The sequence below is a fragment of the Amia ocellicauda genome, chromosome 6, assembly GCF_036373705.1.
Source record: "Amia ocellicauda isolate fAmiCal2 chromosome 6, fAmiCal2.hap1, whole genome shotgun sequence".
In the NCBI taxonomy this organism is placed as follows: domain Eukaryota; kingdom Metazoa; phylum Chordata; class Actinopteri; order Amiiformes; family Amiidae; genus Amia; species Amia ocellicauda.
Genome location: NC_089855.1, coordinates 49,233,936 through 49,259,834, shown reverse-complemented (window position 1 = coordinate 49,259,834; position 25,899 = coordinate 49,233,936). Strand labels below are relative to the sequence as shown.

At 40.5% G+C, this 25,899-nt stretch overlaps 1 protein-coding gene across 1 annotated transcript; it reads right to left on the bottom strand.

Moving 5' to 3' along the window:
* Position 1: 1 nt before the first annotated feature.
* LOC136751907 (zinc-binding protein A33) lies at positions 2 to 25,866 on the bottom strand (the record flags this gene model as incomplete). Its single annotated transcript, XM_066707658.1, has 12 exons — positions 25,845 to 25,866; positions 20,266 to 20,292; positions 19,758 to 19,784; positions 18,263 to 18,787; positions 15,595 to 15,630; positions 13,074 to 13,100; positions 12,424 to 12,450; positions 4,747 to 5,277; positions 4,639 to 4,659; positions 4,502 to 4,522; positions 3,915 to 3,941; positions 2 to 72 (listed from the first exon to the last, which is right to left on the bottom strand). Coding segments are annotated over exons 4-12 (933 nt in total), but the record flags the coding sequence as incomplete, so codon positions are not given.
* Positions 25,867 to 25,899: the final 33 nt, after the last annotated feature.

The following is a 25,899-nucleotide window of genomic DNA, read 5'->3' as shown; positions in this document are numbered from 1 at the left end:
GTCGTACTTGTTTGCCATCTTCAGACAGGATGAGCCAGGGCTGTGCTGTGTTTGGGTCCAGAGTCACATCAACTGGGGGGAAAAACAAAATAATGATTTAAATTTAATTTCCAGATTCATCCCTTTGAGATAGTGATATGGCATCTGCTAAAATAATTTAGTATGTTGCAATGCTTGGAGAAAAACATTGTCTATAATTTCCATGTTTAGCTTAGTGAATAGGCTACTGTAAACATAGAGCACAAGATTTAGGGGAGTCCCTTGGACGTATTCCTTGTCCTACTCCACATTTTTTATATTATGAGCATGTTTGTCATTCACCAGTTCACAAATGAGCCTTAAATGTGGTGTTTAAGGTAATTTGTTTTTACTTAGTTTCTTATTCAAAGCAGTGTGTGGATAGGATCTCATAAGAACATAAGAAAGTTTACAAACAAGAGGAGGCAGTTTGACCCATCGTGTTCATTTGGTGTCCATTAATAACTAATAACTCTCTCTTTTCTGATACATTTTTCTCCTCCATGTACCTGTGGTACAGGATTAACCTAAGATATAGTACAGAATAATGTGCCATTGAAAAGTAAACACAGCTTCTGTGCTATGCAAAATAAAATACAGGCTACCAAAAATAGCTTATGCGACTTCACAAAATAAACAGAATTTTCTCTAAATTGTTTTAATTTCACTTTGTCATTTCTATCTAGCCAAATGTCCTCAAATGTAATAATGACCACAACAGCCTTGTCCACCTGTATGCCAGGCCAGCCCTGAGCTGAAAATCCTGAGAAATATCTGTCATCTATTCCATTAGAATTGAAAACCCATCAGCTGATTTACCTTTACATACTCTGTCATGTCCTCAATTTCTCGCACTATTGTGTTGACCGATTGAGGGATACATTTATGTTCGTTTGCACATTCCATCTTAATCATGGTATTACATATGTTCAAAGCAGCTGGTAGAATACATTTCTCGGGGGTTGTATAGGGCTTCTTTTATTGTACAATCCTCAGTGTAACTTGATATGAGGCTTTTGTGCATTTTCACTAAGTTTTGAAGTCTTTCTGATACATACTGTCATGCTGTCCTTTAAAAATACACAATGCTTTGTGGAAATACTTCATGGGTTTACCCTTCAAATGACTGTGATTTGTCTCCATATGTCTTATACATTGTTAAGGCTTCATGCACTCGTTGGATACATGTGCCAAACATACAACACACAGCGGTGCCACCAGCAAGTCCTTCCCTAATTCGAAATTTGTCCATTGTAGCTCGTTAGCTGACAGTCAAGGTAGGAGGGAGGGAGGCCAAAATGCATCCAGTTATATTGCTACATTTTCTTTTTTTTGTAATTTTGTAAACATATTGAGAAAATTGCGAACTAGCAGTTGATAGGTAAATTTGTAGTTAGATTTACAAGGCAAACACCAAAGTAATGTTTTATACTGTGGAGTGAGGTGGGGGTGTGCAGTGGGTGATGTTGCAATATTGTGAGTGTTGCAGTTAGAAACACCAAGAGAGAAAATATTATTGTTTCATCAAATTTACAGCCAATTTTACCCCCTACAGTACCTTCACAGACCCCCTGGATAGGGAGGTATGTATCATATCATCACACGCCCCTAAGAATATCCCATACTCCATTTTGGGAAATATTTTCGAATTGAAAGATAACATTAGGTTGCGAATATAACCTTGGTTATCTGAAAGAGAAAATAGTTTCAGACCTTGTGAAGTTGCTATGCAGACCTTCACAGCTTTGGCAAAAGAGGAAGTGTAGCTTGTGTGCAGTGTAGATTAACTAAATAATATTTGCTATGATAAGAATCATGTGTTTCTGTAAAAAATAATCAGTTTCCCCTACTATTTTACAGGCGGAGCGACCCAACCCCCCAAGCTCACGAGCCACCCCCCTTGAACACCTCCAAAAAAACTAAAACAAAAAACAATTATTTCAAAAATAAATGTACAGTGCATCCGGAAAGTATTCACAGCAGTTCACTTTTTCGACATTTATACTAAAAATAAAAAACAAAAAAAGCACATGTACATAAGTATTCACAGCCTTTGCTCAATACTTTGTTGAAGCACCTTTGGCACCAATTACAGCCACAAGTCTCTTTGAGTATGATGCTACAAGCTTGGCACACCTATTTTTGGGCAGTTTCTCCCATTCTTCTTTGCAGGACCTCTCAAGCTCCTTCAGGTTGAATGGGGAACATCTGTGCACAGCCATTTTCAGATCTCTCCAGAGATGTTCAATCAGGTCTGGGCTCTGGCTGGGCCACTCAGGGACATTCACAGAGTTGTCCTGTAGCCACTCCTTTGTTATCTTCGCTGTGTGCTTAGGGTCGTTGTCCTGTTGGAAGATGAACCTTCACCCCAGTCTGAGGTCCAGAGCGCTCTGGAGCAGGTTTTCATCATGTCTCTGTACATTGCTGCATTCATCTTTCCCTCGATCCTGACTAGTCTCCCAGTTCCTGCCACTGAAAAACATCCCCACAGCATGATGCTGCCACCACCACCATGCTTCACTGTAGGGATGCTATTGGCCAGGTGATGAACGGTTCCTGGTTTCCTCCAGACATGACGCTTGCCATTTAGGCCAAGAGTTCAAACTGTTTCGTCAGACCTGAGAGTCCTTCAGGTGCCTTTTGGCAAACTCCAGGCAGACTGTCATGTGCCTTTTACTGAGGAGTGGCTTCCGTCTGGCCACTCTACCATACAGGCCTGATTGGTGGAGATCTGCAGAGATGGTTGTTCTTCTGGAAGGTTCCCCTCTCTCCACAGAAGCACGCTGGTGGTTCCAAACTTCTTCTATTTACAGATGATGGAGGCCATTGTGCTCATTGGGACCTTCAATGCTGCAGACATTATTCTGTACACTTCCCCAGATCTGTGCCTCGATACAATCCTGTCTCAGAGGTCTACAGACAATTCCTTGGACTTCATGGCTTGGTTTGTGCTCTGACATGTACTGGGGGACCTTATATAGACATGTGTGTGCCTTTCCAAATCATGTCCAATCAACTGAATTTACCACAGGTGGACTCCAATCAAGTTGTAGAAACATCTCAAGGATGATCAGTGGAAACAGGATGCACCTGAGCTCAATTTTGAGTGCCATGGCAAAGGCTGTGAATACTTATGTACATGTGCTTTTTTTGTTTTTTATTTTTAATACATTTGCAAAGATTTCAAACAAACTTCTTTCATGTTGTCATTATGGGGTATTGTTTGTAGAATTTTGAGGAAAATAATGAATTTAATCAATTTTGGAATAAGGCTGTAACATAACAAAATGTGGAAAAAGTGAAGCACTGTGAATACTTTCCGGATGCACTGTATATCTGTCTGCTCTGCACACCATTTCCATTTTCACTCTATTATTTCCATTAACTCTGATGTCGAATTGGGTGGATTTTTATAATAATTCTAACAATTAAAAATACTACTTAATAAGCATGTGATTTTTGTATTAGTATTTATGTTGGTCAGGTAGGCAGTGCCTACCCTGCCTACCTTGACTGCACACCCTCTTAAATAAACAAAATATCAGCTGTTGATTGCTTGTCAGATGTTTACCTTCCCACTTTTGGCATTGTTTCTACATGCCCTTTCTCTAGGTGGACATGTTTTGTTTTGGTAGCATGTATTAAAATTTGGAAATTAAGAGACTGCAATTAATTTGCTGTCTTTGCCATTCTCAGGAGTGATAAGTGCTTTGATTTGGTCTAGCCCTACATTTATTTGTAGCTGATTGTGTTCAAAAGCTCATAAATGTACAGTGTTGTGTGTTTTAATTTGATTAATCAAAAATGTATTGGCACTTTCAATCTAAACATGTATAGAACTGCTTTTTAAAACAATAATCTGAACATGAATGTGAATGGGAGATATTGAGTCTTACCTGCATACTTGCACATGCTTTTGAATTCTGGAAACAGAAAGAGGTTAAATAATGTTTGGTGATAGGACAGGATTGAAAATCCCTTTGTGTCCATTTGAAATCACTGGGTACATGGGCACATAAAGCATGACATAATGGCTCACTGTTTTGTTTCTGAAATCGGTTACTCGAGATTATTTCACTCATAAAACCAGTACAGTTATATAATGTCATTAACCACATTTAAATGAAAGTTGCTATTTGTGACAAATTTCACAAATACATTTGGTAAAGCTGAATCAAAACAGCTGTGTTACATAGATACGTCATTTTCTGTCCAGATGGGCTTACTGTATTTTTTAGGAATGGTTTTTGTTATTTAAGCTCTGTAATTGTCAAAAACATAACATTTTATTTAAAGTGTATCATTTGGTATAACTGAAACATAAATTGCATATAAGTACAGCTATTGTCAACACTTAAAAGCTGTGGTACTGTTACATATTAAATATAATTTATTATAGAACAGAAGATACCACTCATTCTGCAGGAGAATTTTGTTCTATTTTCACACATTAAATGAATGTACAACATATGCTAACACTCACCCAGCTGTTCATAAAGAAGACCTGTAGATTGTAGGAAACAATTTACATTTCCAGAATTTCAGTGATGACTGTACAATAAGGAGTGATTCAAATTTTGAAGATAATAGGATTTAACTATGCAAATGTGGAATACTCACCTTTGTGGTCAAGACAACTATCTGTTAAGAAAATAAAGAAAGTCAATCTAAGTAATTATGTTTGTATTTTTGCACAGAAGAATGTTGTTATAAAACTGAGATACTCACCAGGTGAGATAATCAGTGGTGCTGCATTTATACCTCTGTTATTGTCACAGGGGCAGAAGTATGGAAAGAGTTTCTCACTAAAGGTATAATCAGTGAAAGTGTAGATATAAGACCTGTCCTCCACATTGTAAAAGGAGACCTGCCCCTCCTCATAATCCAAATACACCCCCACCCTCCGGGGATTTGTGGTCAGGGTGAGGGAAACAGAGGGTGAAGCATTGCCATCATACTCATTCCCATTCCTGAGCCGCACAGTCCAGTAACCATTCTCAGGGCATGTTGTAATCTTTCCCTTCCTTTTGATTGACTCTCTGGCAACTCCTAAAGTCCAGGCAGTTTTATTTTTCACTTCTACCTCCCAATAGTGTTTCCCTGAAGTAAAACCCTCTTTTCCCAGGATAGACACTACTTGATTAAATCTCTTGGGATTGTCAGGAAGAGCCTGTTGTGTGTCTCCATGTCTGACTTCCTTCCCATCATCAGACAATATAAGATTTGGATGTGCTATATTGGGGTCCAGTGTCACATCAACTGTGGAGAAAAAAACAATAATAATCAATAATGAACTGATTTATGTCTTTCACTTCTTCTAAATTCCCTTTAAGAGAGAGATGTGGCAAGATACATATTTCTGATTTGGGAAAGGAGGGGTTAAAACCATAATCTGTTTTTCAATTTGAAAACAGTCACAAAGGCTGCAAACTGCAAACTACATACTGTTTCATTAACATTACAATAAAACCATACACAATTTTAATACATTTGATAATTTGTCTAAAGTCTAAAATCATTCTTAAAACATTTAAAATCTTAAAGTGATTAAAAACCAAACTCCAAATAAACTCCAAATGAAACCGTCTGCTATAAATAGTGAGTCCCCCCTCCCCATATGTCTATATCTTTTGCTAGAGCTAGACTCTCAGGTGACAACCCAGCTCTGGGCGATTTCTCTTTCTCGGATAACCGGGGTTGCATTCACAAGCTATTGTTATCCTTCGAGTTCTAAAGGGGGAGGGGTGAGTGTATACCAAATGTGTCGTGCGGAAGGCTGGCAGCAGAGAGATAAGGAGAATGCCACGAGGCCTCAACTTCATCAGTAGAACAGCCGAGGCAGAGGAGAGGCCAAGGGTTGGTGTACTAGTGTATTGAATATTCCTTGGTACTTTTAATTATCTTGGTATACAGCGGTTAAAGTGGGGCGGTATGTGTCTACCATTAATAACGTTTTTATTGATTCACTATGCTCCCTTGTATTCATATTGTATTTGCCATCTTCAAAGCCCATTAGGGTATCATACTTCTTTACATTAGAGTAGCCACTGTGGTAGTTTGGCTTCAGAGGGTTTTCTTTCACAGCAAGAGTGCAAACAGCTGTCCGGCCATGTTTCTGGCCCCGCAGCTGCTGGTGGCCAGTTACCCTCTTAGCATTCCGGACTCCAAATAGCACAGTGCCCATTTTCCCTGGCATCCCCAGCACATCGGTGTGGTTAGGCCTGCAAGATTTGTGCAGCACCACGATGCAGTAGCAGTGCGGTGTTCTCCAGTGCTCAGTGTTTCTCTCCACGCTGTCCTGAGCTCTATAAATGCTGTTACATTTTGTTGTTCAAAGAGACTCAACTGAGGTTGGGGGCTCCCATGTCAGGGGCTTCCAAGCCAGGCATGTTAAATAAATACATTATCCTCTGTACTCAGTCTGCTTCACTAAAAAAGGGTTCAACAACGGTCATCTGGCGGGCTGTGAAACACCTCCAAATCCCCTAGCAGAATGACCCCGCCCCCCTGCACTCCCTTCTTATATATAGTTTGTTAACACTAGAACCGCTGTAGCTGCCTTTTGCTCAGCTTTTGCAATTCAAAAGTAAATATCTCTGGAATGTGAAATTCTCCTGCATATCCAATGTTACTAAATTAATTTTGAATTAAATCGATAGTGGAGAGGTACTTGAGCTGGTCCTGTCTCCCTGCTTTGTACAAACTGTTGTCAGTGAAGATATAGGTGCTGCTGACCCTCCCCCTCTCTGTATTATTGGACATTCTGCTGGGCTGCGTGGAGGTGGCCCAAGGGGCCCTTCATAGCTGCTATCTGCATGCAGTTGTGAGGAGCTACACTGAAGGATAGGTTGTGAATACAACCCCGGATATCTGAAAAAGAAAGCACTGCCCAAGAAGGAGGGGTTTCTGTGCACTTCCATAGGGCCACACCTTGGCTGCCCAGAAGTGAGGACTGCAGCCACGTTCTAACTGGGAACTGTCTACAGTCAGCATGTACAAAGTGGGGCTACAGAGGTCAACTCTTATGCCCTCCGCTTACACAATAGCAAGGCCGGCTGCTCCTCTAGGACAGATATATAATCGTGCTTCACATTATACAGCACAGGGCAATAGAGCAACTCTTGTGCCCTCCGCACAAAATCGTGGCAGTGGACCCCTGCTCTATCAGGAGTGGGGCCACAGAATCACTGTATGATTAAAAAATATATAAGAACATAAGAAAGTTTACAAACGAGAGGGGTCCATTCGACCCATCGTGCTCGTTTGGTGTTCATTAATATCTAAGTGATCCAAGAATCCTATCCAGACTATTTTTAAATGTTCCCAAACTTTCAGCTTCTACCACATTGCTGGGTAGTTTATTTCAGATTGTGACGACTCTCTGTGTTAAGAAGTGTCTCCTGTTTTCCGTTTTGAATGCCTTGAAGCCCAATTTCCATTTGTGTCCCTGGGTGTGTGTGTCCCTGCTGATCTGGAAAAGCTCCTCTGGTTTGATGTGGTCGATGCCTTTCATGATTTTGAAGACTTGGATCAAGTCCCCACGTAGTCTCCTCTGTTTCAGGGTGAAAAGGTTCAGGTCCTCAGTCTCTCAGTAGGACATTCCCTTCAGACCTGGAATAAGTCTGGTTGCTCTCCTCTGAACTGCCTCTAAAGCAGCAATATCCTTCTTGAAGTGTGGAGCCCTGAACTGTCCACAGTATCCAGATGAGCTCTAACTATAGTGCATTGTACAGTCTTAACATTACTTCCCTTGTTTTAAATTCTACACTTTAAACAATATACCCTAGCATTCTCTTTGCCTTTTTTATTGCTTCCCCACATTGCTTGTATGGAGAAAGTGAGGAGTCCACATAGACTCCTGTCTAATCATTTTTTCCAACATTATACAGGTGATGCAGGTGAGACTGATTGGACTGTAATTTTGTGGCTCAGTTTTGTCCCCTTTCTTGTGGATTGGTATGACATTTGCTCTCTTCCAGTCTGTGGGCACATCCCCTGTGTCATTTGGAATAATCGAGTTAGCAGCCTATAAATAATTTCCCTCATTTCTTTAAGTACTGTTGGAAATATCCCATCTGGGCCAGGTGATTTGTTTGTTTTTAATTCTGCTTGTCTCTTCAGTACCTCCTCATGTTATCTGTTTTTTCTTTTGTAAAAACCTCTGTGAAACTCATTTAGAATATTTGCCACATCTTGTTCATTTTCCAAGATACTTCCATTTTTGCCCTTTATCTGTTTCACTTCCTCCTTTATTGTCCACTTGCTATTGTAATATTGAAAAAAGCTCTTTGCATTGGTTTTAGCTCCAAGAGCTATGTTTCTTTCTATTTCCCTCTTTGCGTTCCTGATCCCTTTCTTAAGATCTCTTTGCAGCTCAACAGATTCTATATATTTTGTTTCGTCACCATCCCTTTTGTATGCGCTATACAACATTTTCTTTCTCTTTATATTTTGCATACCTCTATTAAACCATTTTGTCCAGTGTTTTTTGTTCCTTAATTTGCTAAGTTTTGGTACGTAGTATATTCTTAAAATATACCCATCCATTTTCAACTGACTCTGTATCCAGTGTGCTCCAGTCTACTTCTTCTAGGTGCCACCTCATACCTTCAAGGTTTGCTTTTCTGAAATTGTAGACCATTGTTTTAGACTTGGACCTTGTTTTTTGAAAGAATGCCTCAAAACTAACCATATTGTGATCACAATTTGCCATTGGTTCTCTAACTACTGTCCCCCTGACTCTATCTTGGTCATTTGAAAAGATCAAGTCATTCATCTGGAATACTGTGTACAGTTCTGGGCTCCACACTTCAAGAAAGATATCGCTGCTTTAGAGGCAGTTCAGAGGAGAGAAACCAGACTTATTCCAGGTCTGAAGGGAAAGTCCTACTGAGAGACTGAGGGAACTGAACCTTTTCACCCTGGAACAGAGGAGACTACGTAGGGACTTGATCCAAGTCTTCAAAATCATGAAAGGCATCGACCACATCAAACCAGAAGAGCTTTTCCAGATCAGCAGGGACACACGCACCCGGGGACACATATGGAAATTGGGCTTCAAGGCATTCAAAACGAAAACAGGAGACACTTCTTTACACAGAGAGGCGTCACAATCTGGAATAAACTACCCAGCGATGTGGTAGAAGCTGAAAGTTTGGGGACATTTAAAAATAGACTGGATAGGATCCTTGGATCACTTAGATATTAATGAACACCAAATGAGCACAATGGGTTGAATGGCCTCCTCTCGTTTGTAAACTTTCTTATGTTCTTATGTTCTAATACATGCGCTCTCTCTGGTTGGTTCCCTGACAAATTGAGTTAGAAAGCAGTCATTTACCATCTCAACCATTTCTATTTCTGCTTCTGTAGTCCCCACTGGGCTTTCCCAATCTATGTTTGGGAAATTTAAATCCCCCATTATAACAGCCACCTCCTTGATACATGCAGTCCTGATTACACTGTACAATGCAGCATCTTTCTGAATATCTGAGTTTGGTGGCCTGTAACACTCCTACCGCCAATTCTCCAGATCTCTTGTTCAAAAGTTTTATCCACAAAGATTCTGTTCCGTTACTGGGATCTAATACAGCAGGATCAAATGTCTCAATGTCATTTTTCACATATAATGCTACCCCACCCCTCTTCGATTTTGTCTGTCTCTCCTAAACTGTGTGTATCCTTCCAATTTCTATTTATCCCCATCATTTTCTGTAAGCCATGTTTCTGTCACTCCTACAACATCATAGTCACACGCCAGCACTGTGGCTTCCAAGTCTAACATCTTGTTCCTTTTACTCCTGGCATTGAGGTACAAACATTTCAGGATTTTCCTACTAGCAGTTTCCCTTGGTTTTCTTTCCTTGGTGGAACATCTCCCATTGTCAGAGCTCCCTGCCCCCCTGGTTCCTAGCTTAAATGATTCTCAATTTCACTGCACATATGCTCTCCCAATGCATTAGCCCCCCTTCTGTTTAGATGTAGACCGTCCGGTTTGTACAGGTCCCAGAAGAAAGACCAATGCTCCATTAACCTAAACCCCTCTTCCCTACACCAAGCTTTCAACCACGTGTTAAACTTTCTAATCTCTGCCTGTCACCCTGGCCTGGCACGTGGTACCGGAAGTATTTCAGAGAAAACTACCGTGGAGGTTCTGCTCTTTAGTTTTGTTCCTAAATCTTTAAATTTTAAATACTACACTATATACTCTTTCGTAACACAGGAGCAATTGACACCTGCTGATTAGCAGACCTAACACAGAGCAATGGCAGCTCTACCATGTTAATCAAATGCACTATGTACACAGCGGGGCACGAGAGCCAGCTCGAGTGCCCTCTGCTGAGGACAGCAGCAGCGGTCTCCTGCTCCATGGCACACAGCCAGAGCGGTGCTTGAATGCCATCAGCTGGGAACAGTGGCAGTGGCTCTCCAGTTTACCAGCAGTGCTAGGCAGGCTACAGTCCTTCTCTCTTATACATAGTATATATATATATATATATATATATATATATATATATAGCAGGGTACAGGCAGGATGCATGCACCACTGCAACACAATACAATAATAAACTAACTATATACAGGGTGACCTTTATACAAGGCAGCGTACCTGGGGGCCACATGATGTGAACACATCAACAGGGCAGTCAGCAAGTCCAGGAGCAGCTTGTGTGGGAAAGGAAGACATGGTTCAAATAGCTCCATCAAGGATGTGCTAACAGAGGTAGACTGGGAAGAGAAATGAGGAGCCAGAGCTCGCAGGCTACTGGTGGTTGACTGCAGCCAACACCACTGTAGAAGCGGCTTTCTTAGGTTTAGCTTGGGCTGATTGTTGACATCACCCTGTCGTTATCCAGACAGACTCCATATTAAATCATGCAAATAGACATTTATTCCACTGGTTCCACAGGTCAAATATTTACGGCTATTTACACGATTTCATTGTAATCATTATACATATTAACAAGTTGATTTCATGAGTTAACGCAGGTGTTATGACACGGTAAGGCTCCATAGCTAAACTAACTGAATCTGTGACAGTTGATTTCAAATATATTTATATATATGGTGCACGAGCCATGGAACATACATAAAGTTTGGTTTCTTAAAGAAACAAAGTACAATTAATCCAAATGCATAAACCTACCAATACAGAACAAATATATTTCTTACAAACAACAACACGTCAAACAAACCAATTGGCTCCTACAACCGTGTTTCCAATGGAAGGGACCGCTTCACTACATCAAGGCGCCATGCAGGCAGTGAAGGGGTGAGAGGAGGCCATAGCCGTTGAGCTCCTTTTAGAAACTGCACAGCCAGGAAATGAGACCAAGGGGGCTCACTATCAATCCAGACATGACACGCAGAGATGGCCGCCAGATTCACTTTGAGCATGGACGAGGACTTGCCCGGTCCAACAGCTCTTGTAAAAGTGTTAATATTACCACAATGGGGCAATTAACTGGTTTATAACCTCTGTCTTTTCACCAAGTTGTGAAACGTCCACCAGCACTAGGAGTACTGCGACCTCGTAGAGGGAGCTCTCGCTGACTGAATAGTGGTTACTACCGTGCCTGACAGACCGCAGGCAATCAAACACTCACACTTATGGGCCAGGCCCAGAGCTGACGGAGGCCCAAGTTGGGGTGCCAGATCATGCCCTGCACCTAGGACAACAAGTGTGCTTTCACCGGGAGTTGCCATGGTTTTTCCGTTCAGGAGGGAGGTCAGGTCTGTGAACCAGAATCTGTGAGGCCACTGGGGTGCTATTAGCAGAACTGTCACTAGTTCTAGCCTGATCTTCTCTAGGACCACCGGGAGAAGGGGAATGGTGGAAACTAGTCTGGTCTTGGATGGAGAACCATAGTGGACAGTGGTTTGAAGGTCTTTCAAACAAATGCTGGCCCACAGTGCATGCCAGGACTTGAGCCAGTGAAGCGACAACACAGCCAGGATAGAATGCTACTGATGCAATTGATCCGGATCTGCACCATCTCCCTGAGAGGAGCATTTAATTCATTCGCTGAGCGTTTACACTGCCATTTCTAATACATTTGATCCTGCTGAGAAAAGTGTAAAGCAGTGTAAAGGCACCTGCTGCGATGTATCTATCCCTATTTGTAGGTAGGTATATGGTAAATTGTCTCCTCGGAGGTGGGTATATGGTAAATCCCTGTCCCCTGGTTGATTTTCTGATGAGATTATTGATTGCATTCAAAATGTTATGTTTGAATTTTTATTTTCTTCCCCTCCAACTGGAATTTGTACATGGTCATTTAGTCTTAAAAGGCTTTTTATTCTTTCTTAGTTTTTGAATTAATGATTAATAAAACTCAATTTCATAGGTCTGCTACACTTGCAGCGGGTTTAAATCAACAAAGATTTTCAGATTAAAATTTGTACCTTTTGCTTCACAAATCCAGTTCCAGACTGAAATAAAAGAAATAAGGATGAATAACATTAATGTATTGTATGCTTAGATGTTTGGATGTGGAACAATTGTATTATTAAGAGGACAAAGATCATGTTTTGTCTGGTTATGCTATAAGGACTACATATGTTTAATAACAAACTATGGCTCAAATTAAATAATCTGCTAATTGCTCAAACTTGTCTCATATTTACTAGTGCTTGTATACAAGATGCAGATGCAGAAAAAGCTGAAAAGCATTTATTTTACTTCATACATTGTTCACTATACATAAATATCCACACTGGTTTACAGCATTTATCTAGAACAGAAAATAATTTAATTGAAATACATTGTTTAATGTTTTTTGCAACCAATTTTTTTGCAAAAAAATGAATTAAAGTGAATGTTAATTTGTGTTCCTGAGAGCTGCCATGTTCAGCTGTCAGGATTTGCTAGAGTTTCTGCAGTGCCAACAATATGATAAAGAAGTATGATTCATAACACTGACTTCCAAAAGAAGCATTTTGTTTTGATTTATTCAGGGGTTGTATAATTATGGAGGACACACACACATCTTTAACAGAGAACACTTTCATAGTATATGAAAAAATAATACATTACAGAAAGACATTTCAATTACCTGATTTAAGGATAATCCCACCCTTTCCTGTAAGGAATAAAGATTGTAGTTAAAGTACACTGCTTAAAAATATTCATGATTTTTAATAAATATTTTTTAAATATATGTAAGTATTTTGAATCAAATGTAAAGATATACAGAAGAGTAGGAATATTTTCACATTTAACTTTTTTAACATTTCACAGTTTGACGATCTTCAGTCAATCACTGATTCCAAAATGTTCCCAAACTCCAGTATAACTTTCTTGCAGCTTTTTTTAATAAATTATTCTAACCTTAATAATTATGTTTTATTATTCACCCCCACAGTCCCTGACATGAGATACAGGAGAGAAGGATTATGTACACATATTTTATTTTATTGTATTAATATAGACAAACTCCTTAACTGAGAGACATTAACTTGATAATTAGCTCCTACACCTTAATTAGAATAATAATAATACTTATTATTATTATTTCTTGGCAGATGCCCTTATCCAGTGCGACTTACAACATAAGTGCAAACAAAGTGCAAAAATACAGGGAAGTACAAGGCATCAATCATTACAAATTCAATTTGGCTAAAACAGCAATTCAAAATACATTTTACAAATTCAAATTTACAATTTACACAAGTACAGTAAGTGACTTCCTACATCCTGGATGGTGAAAGCTAAGTACTGTCAAGATGTAGGGTCACCGACCAGGGCTACGGTAAAGGGAGCAAGGAGGAAAACAAACAAAGAACACAAGAAGCATAATAAAACTGTTAAGTGCTATCTAGCAGGGATAGAGGACTAATATTGCAAGTACTGTCGGAAAAGATGCGTCTTGAGTAAGCGCCGGAATGAGGTCAAGGACTCTGCTTTTTTGACTTCAGTGAGCAGGTCATTCCACCATTTAGGGGCCAGGGATATAATGGATATAATATATAACTTTCACAGTATTTACAGTGAGGGAAAAAAGTATTTGATCCCCTGCTGATTTCCTATGTTTGCCCACTGACAAATAAATGATTAGTCTATAATTTTAATGGTAGGTGTATTTTAACAGTGAGAGACAGAATAACAACAAAAAAATCCAGAAAAATGCATTTCAAAAATGTTATAAATTGATTTGCATGTTAATGAGGGAAATAAGTATTTGACCCCTTCGACTTAGTACTTGGTGGCAAAACCCTTGTTGGCAATCACAGAGGTCAGACGTTTCTTGTTGTTGGCCACCAGGTTTGCACACGTCTCAGGAGGGATTTTGTCCCACTCCTCTTTGCAGATCCTCTCCAAGTCATTAAGGTTTCGAGGCTGACGTTTGGCAACTCGAACCTTCAGCTCCCTCCACAGATTTTCTATGGGATTAAGGTCTGGAGACTGGTTAGGCCACTCCAGGACCTTAATGTGCTTCTTCTTGAGCCACTCCTTTGTTGCCTTGGCTGTGTGTTTTGGGTCATTGTCATGCTGGAATACCCATCCACGACCCATTTTCAATGCCCTGGCTGAGGGAAGGAGGTTCTCACCCAAGATTCGATGGTACATGGCCTCGTCTATCATCCCTTTGATGCGGTGCAGTTGTCCTGTCCCCTTAGCAGAAAAACACCCTCAAAGCAAAATGTTTCCACCTCCTTGTTTGACGGTGGGGATGGTGTTCTTGGGGTCATTCCTCCTCCTCCAAACACGGTAAGTTGAGTTGAGGTGAGATGAGGCGAGGTGAGATCTTGCATAGAGTCCCAGACCGAAGGAGACTGACAGTTATTTTGTGTTTCTTCTATTGCTGATTGATAGCGGATCAAATACTTATTTCCCTCATTAACATGCAAATCAATTTATAACTTTTTTGAAATGCATTTTTCTGGATTTGTTTGTTGTTATTCTGTCTCTCACTGTTAAAATACACCTACCATTAAAATTATAGACTGATAATTTCTTTGTCAGTGGGCAAACATACAAAATCAGCAGAGGATCAAATACTTTTTTCCCTCACTATATATATATATATATATATATATATATATATATATATATATATATATATATATATATATATATATATTATTTAGCTGTGGAAAAAAATAATAGACCACTTAACATTGATTTCTGAACTTGGAGTGGTCTCTTAATGTTTTCCCTCACTGTATGTATGTATGTATATATACACACACATTCCCTGATAAGAACTACAAAATCCATACAATCACTAGGTTGTGGCCATCCTTAAAAATATAGCTTCTACATTGGAAGCCTAATAAAAATCCTGACAATAACAATATATCTATCTATTCTATGGACGATTTTCTGTATATGTCAGAAATAAGTAACAGAAAATACCCACCTGGTAAGTGCTCCTCTTTGAACTGCATAAAAGTATTATTGTTGTTATGTTACTATATAATATGCACTCATGTTGTAAGTCGCCCTAGATAAGGGCATCTGCCAAGAAATATAAATAAATAAATAAATAATAAAATAATAATAATCTATTTTGTAAAAATGCAATTAAAAAAACAAGAACTTAACAACTCAATTTTGAAACAAATCAAACTTACGTGATAAATCTGGAAAATCAGTAAATTTACTATTGCCTGAAATAATATAAAAGAGACAGTTTATCAGCATAAATGGGGTAATCCTGATTCACTTGTACTTTGCACCACCATCCGAAGCATCACAATGACATGGTTCTGCCATTACCTTGCTTGACAGTTGGGATGGTCATGGACTGAATGATGTGCTGTGTTGGGCTTGCACCAGATGTAATTATTTATATTTGTTTTGTCTTTCAACAAAACTTTTTTCTACCTGCCTGCAGTCTCATTTACATGCTTTGTCGCAAACTCCATACAGTGGCCTATATTGTTATCAAATGCATTTTGCATAACAAAGTTGCCTATTGGCCACTGTATGTGTCACTCAAGCAGCCCTTTCTGCTTGTGTAAAAACACTTAATTATGGTGGAAAAGCCTCTTCCCGTGCGACTATGCAGCCTTTGAGTAGTCAATAATACTACTCAAATGGGGAGGGGTTACCGTAAGCCGCATACTTAATGAAATGAAACCTGCTCTGATCAGAAACATGAGGATTATAACATTAAAAGTTTGGAAACAACAGGGGCCCACACCCCAGGTGCAATGGCCAACAGCCAAGCTCTACTGGCATAATTACAACAATGTTCACCGTCAGGAATCTACACTGGTAGAAGAATAAATACCTTGCTATACAGCCATATTTAACCAAGTCCACGGCAATAGAACTTTTTTAGCAACCATCTGATGTAGCAGGAGAAGGATTACATTCCTGCTCTACCGGAATCTACTGGAAGACAGGAAGAGTGGGAAGAATGGGAAGGAGCAGCACCAGGTACGCACCTCACCTGAACATAAACCCCGGAGGAGAGGTCAGCAGCCAAGCTCCACTGGCAAGAAAATAATGTTGGACAGGGGTGCAAAAACCAATAGGGACCCGAACACCACTCAATAAGGCCTGGAGCAGGGACAAAGAGAACCTTGGAAAGGCTCTCTCTCCCCATACAAACAATGTGGGGAAGCAATAAAAAAGGCAAACACAATGCTAGGGTATATTGTCAAAAGTGTAGAATTGAGAACAAGGGCAGTGATGTTCAGACTGTACAATGCACTAGTTAGAGCTCATCTGGATACTGTGGACAGTTCTGGGCTCCACACTTCAAGAAAGATATCGCTGCTCTAGAGGCAGTTCAGAGGAGAGCAACCAGACTTATTCCAGGTCTGAAGGGAATGTCCTACTGAGAGACTGAGGAACTGAACCTTTTCACCCTGGAACAGAGGAGACTATGGGGGGATTTGATTAAAGTGTACAAAATCATGAAAGGCATCGACCACATCAAATGAGAGGAGCTTTTCCAGATCAGCAGGGACACACACACCCGGGGACACAAATTGGGCTTCAAGGCATTCAAGACAGAAAACAGGAGACACTTCTTCACACAGAGAGTAGTCACAATCTGGAACAAACTCCCCAGCGATGTGGTTGAAGCTGAAAACTTGGGAACATTCCAAAATAGACTGGATAGGATCCATCTGGATCACACCAAACGAGCAAGATGGGTTGAATTGCCTCCACACATTTATAGACTTTCTTATGTTCTTATGAAAGTGCATCTACCACTACATCAAGGCACCAAGCAGATAAAGATGGGGGATGAGGAGGTCAAAGCCTGCGCAACCCTTATAAGAACTGGGAGGCCAAGAAGTGGGATCCCAGAAACTTGCCATCAATCTGGACATGAAAGTAGATATGGCCACCTTGAGTGTTGATGGGCAACTCTTGCAGGAACTGCAGTATGACCCAATGTGGCAGATGACCGAACAAGGTCATGGCCCATGTCTGGAAACCATGTCTGGAAAATCTACCAGCGGTATGAGTACTGTGAACTCATGAAGGGATGGTGGTTATAACAGCATCCAACGGTCCTTAAGCAGTGAGATGGTCCTGCTTAGGGGCCAAACTCAGAGTTGGAGTGAGTCTGGGTTCAGTTGCCACAGCACACCTAGGGTCTGTGACAAAATATCTGCCTGAAGAGGAAGCTGCCAAGGTTGCTCGCTCAGTAGGGAGCCTAGGTCCAAGCATCACAGTCTGCACTGCTACCTGTGGGTGATCAGCAGCACCATCGCTTGCTGTTGTTGAATATTCTTCAGCACAGCTGGAAGAAGAAGGAAGAAGGGAAAGACAGCACAAGACAGCTTTTCTCCCAATTGACCCGGAGACCCAATTCGAGGAGGCGGTCAAGAATCAGAGCTGTGTGACTCATGAACACACCAGCCAATCATCTGCACAGTTGCTTGTATGATATAATTGTCCTGGAAGAGAGGTATACACTACAGAAACACATATACAATTAATTTAGATTTTAGTAATCGTGCATATTTTTTTTTAAGTCGTGGACCAACGGAAATTATTTTCTCCTAAAATAATCTGTCATCAGATTTTTTTTTTCTATCATCTATGCTTGGTTTAATTTTACATTTTGCATTATTCACAATGCGATGTTTTTTAAAATCTGTGAAGTGCTGTGTGCAATCCGATCGAAAGGCACTAAATAAACAAATATATAGCATTTTTAGATTTTTTTTACAAGTCAGGAATAACAAAAGTGTCCAGACATTTAACATGTCATCTTATAACATCATGAGGACTAAAAGATGGCTGATCAGAGCAAAGTTGCTATAAGATACTCACCGGGAGAGATAATTAGTGGCTCTGCATTATTGCCTCCATTATTGAGAGAGGGGGAGAAGAATGGGAAGATTTTCTCTTTAAAGGTGTAACCAATGAAAGTGTAGATATTAGACCTAGCTTCCACATTATAAAAGGATACCTGTCCTTCCTCATAATCCACATACACCCCCATCCTCTGTGGCTTCAGGCTCAGGGACAGGGGCACAGAGGGTGAGTTTCCATAATATCCTTTCTTATTGAGCTCCACAGTCCAGTAACCATCCTCAGGGCACAGTGTAATCTTCCCCTTCCTTTTGATTGACTCTCTGGCAACTCCTAAAACCCAGGCCGTTTTTTTTTTCACTTCTACCTCCCAATAGTGTCTCCCTGAAGTAAAACCCTGTTTTCCCAGGACAAATGTAGCACAATTAAATCTCTTTGGACTGTCAGGGAGAACCTGCTGTGTGCTTCCATCTCTCACTTCCTTCCCATCATCAGACAGGATTAGATAGGGATTTGCTGTGTAGGGGTCCACAGTGACATCAACTGTGGGGAAATGTAGAATGATGTATTAATTTATCTTTTCCACTTACAATTAAAATTCTTTGAGAGACGAAATACAGATTATGTTAGGATTTGTCAGTGCTGGGCATAAAAAGCAGACTATTAATTGTTGAATTCCTATTTTTCTCACTTCTTACTGAATAGAATAGTCAAAAGCAATGCATATGGTCTGACTTGGACTGTTACTTCGGATGCTGATTGGGTATACCTGGAATAACAATTTAAGTTCTTTTATGAAATATCTGTTCTGTTGTGTAATATAGTTCTTGGTAGTAATGGCAGTGTTTGTGGTACAGTCCATGTGTGTGTTTAATGACGATCTAACAATAAACAGTTATGCAGACATTGCAAAGTGTTCTGTGTTTAATTAATATTGAGGCACAAGGCACAAGCTCAACCAGTATAAAGTAAATGTTGAAACAATATCCCAAGTTCAAAAGCGGCCTCAAAGAGGGCCCAGCTTGACTGAAACATAATTAATTTTAAAATATTTTATACTAACTGATTTTTTTATTTTTTTTAATGAAACTAAGTAAGTACAGATGTGGAACCGTAGGACAGTGTTAGAAGTCTCACAGTATACATAGCTGTGGCATAACATGTTTCCTTTACCTGATTAAAGAATATATGGAAATCATGAAAACAGTTAAGATTACAACCAAAACCAAGACAGAACAGACAAAAACATAGAAATATAACAATATTAATCTGTACCTAAAACTTGTTTTTATTTTTGCATTGTCCAAAGTTACCCATTAAAATGTTTATATTTAAAGCCAATGGGAATTGTACATTATGTGTGCCTTCCTTACGCTTAAATAGGATGCGTATGTACATTGCCCCTGCATCAGTATAGCTTTCTCCATACAGATTTATACATCCTGCACATGTTTGTCTTACTTTATGAGACAGTGGGTTTAAAATAACAAAACAATAATAGATAAACAAGTACCTTTTGCTTCAAAAATCCACTTCCACACTGAAAAATAAATTGGAAGTTTAGATAAGTTGAGTTCATGGGAGCTGCCATCTTGGGATATCATGACTTGAGTTTGAGTTTTGGAAAACAGCACTCCACACTTTAATAGCTGTGTGATTCATTTAAACGACAAAACATACATCTGAATGTTGGACTGTTTTGCAAAACAGGAGAAAACTTATATTTTACTTGACCAATGAAAATGAATATAATCATATCAGATACACTGTACTTACACTTTAATTACATGATAAAAAAACATGTTAAAGGCATGTGTATACTGTTTAAATAATATAACCCGGACAGTAATTACAGTGTACTATTATTACATATAATAACTTGACATTAAAGTTAATTATGTTATGATAAAAAATAAATGTTGTAGGTACACTATACAGTGTACTTAATGCAGTGAATACATTTAATTGTTACTATATTGTTTAATAAGTAATATGAACAATATTGAATTACACTTAGTTACCTGATTTAAGGATGACCCCAGCCTTTCCTGTGAGAATACAGACATTTTCATTAATGTTGTGTTTAATAAACATAAGAATGTGCATTATCTATAACATAGATAAACATAAACAAACATTTTTATATAGTACAAGTCACACTTTTGAGAGCTGTCATGTCTTCCTTTGATTCTGGGAGGTTGAGGTTGAGGTTGAGGTTAAACCAAATGCCGAAATAAGTGAGGGTATAAATCTAGATAAATCAACTAAAACAGGAAAATTAGATCCACTAGTTATAGTACTGTAATTATAATTAGAAGACATATTTTTAACCCTTTACAGTTTTTAGTTACCAGTGATTGATCTCCACTGCACTTTAATCACTGACAAGAGCAAATGGGTAACACCCCCAAATCAGAACCCCTACTTTAATTTCATTTATGAAATTCTCTTCCCATGAAATCAGAATCTCCAATTTCCTGCTCAAAAACACTCCTTAATATATACATGGTAAGTCAAGAGTGACCCACACCAGTATGTTCTGGACACAGTAACATGGTAAGAATGTTATCATTGTTACAATAACATATATGTACAGTGATGGAAAAAAGTATTTGATCCCCTGCTGATTTTGTACGTTTGCCCACTGACAAAGAAATGATCCGTCTATAATTTTAATGGTAGGTGTATTTTAACAGTGAGAGACAGAATAACAACAAAAAAATCCAGAAAAACGCATTTAAAAAAAGTTATTAATTGATTTGCATGTTAATGAGGGAAATAAGTATTTGACCCCTTCGACTTAGTACTTGGTGGCAAAACCCTTGTTGGCAATCACAGAGGTGAGACGTGTCTTGTAGTTGTCCACCAGGTTTGCACACATCTCAGGAGGGATTTTGAGGACACTCCTCTTTGCAGATCCTCTCCAAGTCATTAAGGTTTCAAGGCTGACGTTTGGCAACTCGAACCTTCAGCTCCTTCCACAGATTTTCTATGGGATTAAGGCTGGAGACTGGCTAGGCCACTTAATGGACCTTAATGTGCTTCTTCTTGAGCCACTCCTTTGTTGCCTTGGCTGTGTGTTTTGAGTCATTGTCATGCTGGAATACCCATCCACGACCCATTTTCAATGCCCTGGCTGAGGGAAGGAGGTTCTCACCCAAGATTTGATGGTACATGGCCCCGTCCATCGTCCCTTTGATGCGGTGGAGTTGTCCTGTCCCCTTAGCAGAAAAACACCCTCAAAGCATAATGTTTCCACCTCCATGTTTGACGGTGGGGATGGTGTTCTTGGGGTCATTCCTCCTCCTCCAAACACGGCGAGTTGAGTTGATGCCAAAGAGCTTGATTTTGGTTTCATCTGACCACAACACTTTCACCCAGTTCTCCTCTGAATCATTCAGATGTTCATTGGCAAACTTCAGATGGGCCTGTACATGTGCTTTCTTGAGCAGGGGGACCTTGCAGGCACTGCAAGATTTCAGTCCTTCACGACATAGTGTGTTACCAATTGTTTTCTTGATGACAATGGTCCCAGCTGCCTTGAGATCATTAACAAGATCCTCCCGTGTAGTTCTGGGCTGATTCCTCACCGTTCTCATGATCATTGAAACTCCAAGAGGTGAGATTTTGCATGGAGCCCCAGACTGAGGGAGACTGACAGTTATGTAGCGTTTCTTCCATTTGCGAATAATCACACCAGCTGTTGTCACCTTCTCACCAAGCTGCTTGGCGATGGTCTTGTAGCCCATTCCAGCCTTGTGTAGGTCTACAATCTTGTCCCTGACATCCTTGGACAGCTCTTTGGTCTTGGCCATGGTGGAGAGTTTGGAATCTGATTGACTGATTGCTTCTGTGGACAGGTGTCTTTTATACAGGTAACGAGCTGAGATTAGGAGCACTCCCTCTAAGAGAGTCTCAGCTTGTTACCTGTATAAAAGACACCTGGGAGCCAGAAATCTTGCTGATTGATAGGGGATCAAATACTTATTTCCCTCATTAACATGCAAATCAATTTATAACTTTTTTGAAATGCGTTTTCCTGGATTTGTTTGTTGTTATTCTGTTACTCACTGCTAAAATACACCTACCATTAAAATTATAGACTGATCATTTCTTTGTCAGTGGGCAAACATACAAAATCAGCAGGGGATCAAATACTTTTTCCCCCCACTGTATATGATAGTTCAGTTGCCAATTGAAAGCTACCTTAACCTACCGAACACAATAATAACAAGAATAATAACAGCTAATAATAATAATAATAATAATAATTATTATTATTATTATTATTATTATAATAATAAATTTACATTAATTTAGCAATAAGTATATTTATTTCATATATATATATATATATATATATATATATATATATATATATATTTATATATATGTATAAATACAAGTTTATGCCATGCAATACAATCAGCAAATATGATATGATGATGACGATGATGATGATGACGATGATGATGATGATGTTAGGTAGGTAGGTAGGTATGTACTATGTAGCCTAATATTAGCACATATGCAATACAAATGGTTGTTGATGCCAGTATTTATTCAATGCAAAATGTAAACATATAAACAGTATTTTTAACTGCTACTGTTTGATGATGACGATCTTCCAGCCCATCACCTGCTTGCATAATGTTTTCAAACTCAAGTATCTTTTCTGGGTTTCTGGAGTTAGATTAAAACTTAAATTTAAACTTGTCATAAGCTCCTAAAATGTCTGATTGGTTACTTGCCTTTAGGAGGCAGTACAAATGTGACGTGACTGATTGGCTAATATAATTCCAGGTCTCTGGACTGTTATTATGCTTTTTCCCAAGGAGTAAATGAATCAGATCAATCAGGCCCAATAAGGCAAGTAAGTAATCAGAGAGCTTGTGACAGGTTAGAATTAGTTGTATGTGCTTCCTATAGGAATTGAATAATTATCATCACATTTTGTTTTTAATTATTATTATTTTATTTCAGGCCATTCTGAAAGCCGCCTATTGAGTACCACTGGTCTACAGGTTCATAACCCACAGCCAACCCTCACTTCTATACCTTAATGAGGCATTTGCTACACGTGATCCACAGCAGAAATTGAAGGAAGCGCAGAAGACACCATAACATTATGCCATAATTTAACTAATATAACAATAACACGATAGGTTGTGTATGCAACATGGTTATCTGAGAAAAGAAGCACTGCCAAGGGGTAGGGGTTTTCAGCGTGCATTGCTGGAAAGCATTGATGGCTTTTGTCTATCAAAGCTGCCATTGGCCCTTGTGTCCGTCACTCAAACAGGACAATTCCACTTCCTGTCTGTATAAAAGGTGATGTCTGCACAAAGACTTCCTCTTTTTGCCGAGAGCTAGAACTCCCGTGCGACCTTACAACCCATTGGGCAGTGCTTTTTTTCTCAGATAACCACGGTTGCATACGCACCCTATAATTTTCTTTCGAGTTAGAAGCACTTCCCAAACCGTCGCAAGGGAGGAGGCAGTGAGCTGGTAAGATAGCCTGCCCCGAGGCGCACCTACTAGGAGCCATACCAACTCTATGATAGAACCACGGGGAACCCTTGGGGCCACATCTGGGCTGCCCAGATGCAAAGACCGCAGTCATGCTGAACTGGGAAGAAATAAGCAAGGGTGTATCTACAGGCAACAAGAACATTGTGCATACTGTGAAGCCTAGTAATAGCGGCCTCCTGCTCTACTAGCAGGGATAGGAGCGGGGCCAATACCAAGACCACACCATATATGCAAAGGGTGCAGTCTCACACCCTGTGCTCAACATACAGCAGGCTAACCAGACTAGATAGCCACTGCTGGATATTTCAATTATTAATAATGGAAGTATATACACAGCAGACCAACAAGAACCAACCAGCCTTGCGCTGGACACAGCAGCAGTGGCCTCCAGCACATCTAGCATAGCTAGGGCGGGGCCCACAGTCTGCTGGCAAAGGAAATATTTACATAGCAAAGCATGTGTGCCCTCGCTAGCAACAGGAGCAGTTGTCCACACTCAACTTAACATGGAGCGGACAAGCTCAACTGTCTATTCCAAAGAACTATATACACTGCGGAGGTGCAGGAGCCAGCTCGTGCACCACACGCAGGACACAGTAGCAAGTCACACACTGCCGACCAGCAGCTAGTGGCAACAGATGCTCTACTGATGTCAATAAATGAACTATAAACACAGCGGGTCACAAGAGCAAACTCAAAGCCTACTGCTGAATACAGCAGCAGCGGTCCTCAGCACAGCCAGTATAGCTAGGGCGGAGCCACAGGCCTGCTGACAAAGATACTATGTACAATGGCGGAGTACAGGTGTAAAAACACATGCACCCCCGCCTACAGAATGAACTATATACAAGTCACAGTCCAGTAGGAAGGGATAACGATTCTGCATTACTTTTCCCAAGCACGCTCAACAGGGGCAGACAGGGATAGAAAAGCCAGGAGCCAGTGCCTGAAAGGCTACTGAGGCTCAACTGAAGCCAACACCAGATTCCCAATAGATGGAACCGGGCCCATCATGTCCAGCCTGTAGAACCAAACAAAGGTGTGTGGCGAGATCCACCTCGTAGCCACACAGATGTCTGCCAGTTGGGTGCCTTGAAAAAGGGCCCACGACATGGCTACACCTCAAGTCGAGTGGGCCACCAGGTGTTCAGGCCCTGGGACTCCAGCTGACTCGTAAGCCGTGGTAATGGCAGGAGGAGGAGGAAAACGGTCTCTCCATCCCGTTAGTACCACACTCGTGCACTGTGACGTACGCGTGCAGCGAGTGCTCCAGTCAGCACAGACACCAAAGGCACACCAGCAGCCAAGGTGGTCTCGTGACAGTGGAGCACCTAGCGGGACTTGTTGCTGTAAGTGTGTCTCCACTGGCTACGCAACACAACACTGTGGGGGAGGGGCACAACACACACGCTACTGCACAGGTAACACTTCTACCAAGTTGTGCCTTTTCTTTTGCGGCCACAATACAGGAGGTCCCGAGGAGTAACACCAAACACCGCCAAAGTGCACCAAACAAAGCACTGCACACTGCAAGCACAAGCTTAGTCGCACCACATGTGCCAGATGGAGGGGTACCGGGGACACTGGGCGCCATGCTGTTCGGGACATGGAGGGCTCACGCTACAAAAACCACCAGCCGAAGCGGGGCTTAACCCACCAGAACCACTACACAGATGAGTGAGTGCAGCAGAGCTCAATCCAGTAAACTGGAAGAGTGAGACCGCCTACAGCGGCAGCCGCAGGCTGTAGTGCGGGCACAAGCCGGCAGAGGAGCCCCTCTCCTGGGCGATGTCTCTTACGACAGACCGAGGCAAAGGGCAAAAAGAGGAAGTCTTTGTGCAGATGTCACCTATTATACAAACAGGTAGTGGAAGGGTCCTGTTTGAGTGACGGGCACAAGGGCCAATGGCAGCTTTGATAGACAAAAGACTTTGATGCTTCCCAGCAATGCGCGCTGAAAACCCCTCCCCCTTGGCAGTGCTTGAAAGATAACTATAAAACATAGATGCATTACTCTGCATTAAAAATAGAAAATAACATAGAACAATCAGAAACATATAAAACTTACGTGATAACTGAGGAAATTCACTGGTACCTGAAATAAAGTAAAATTACATATTTCA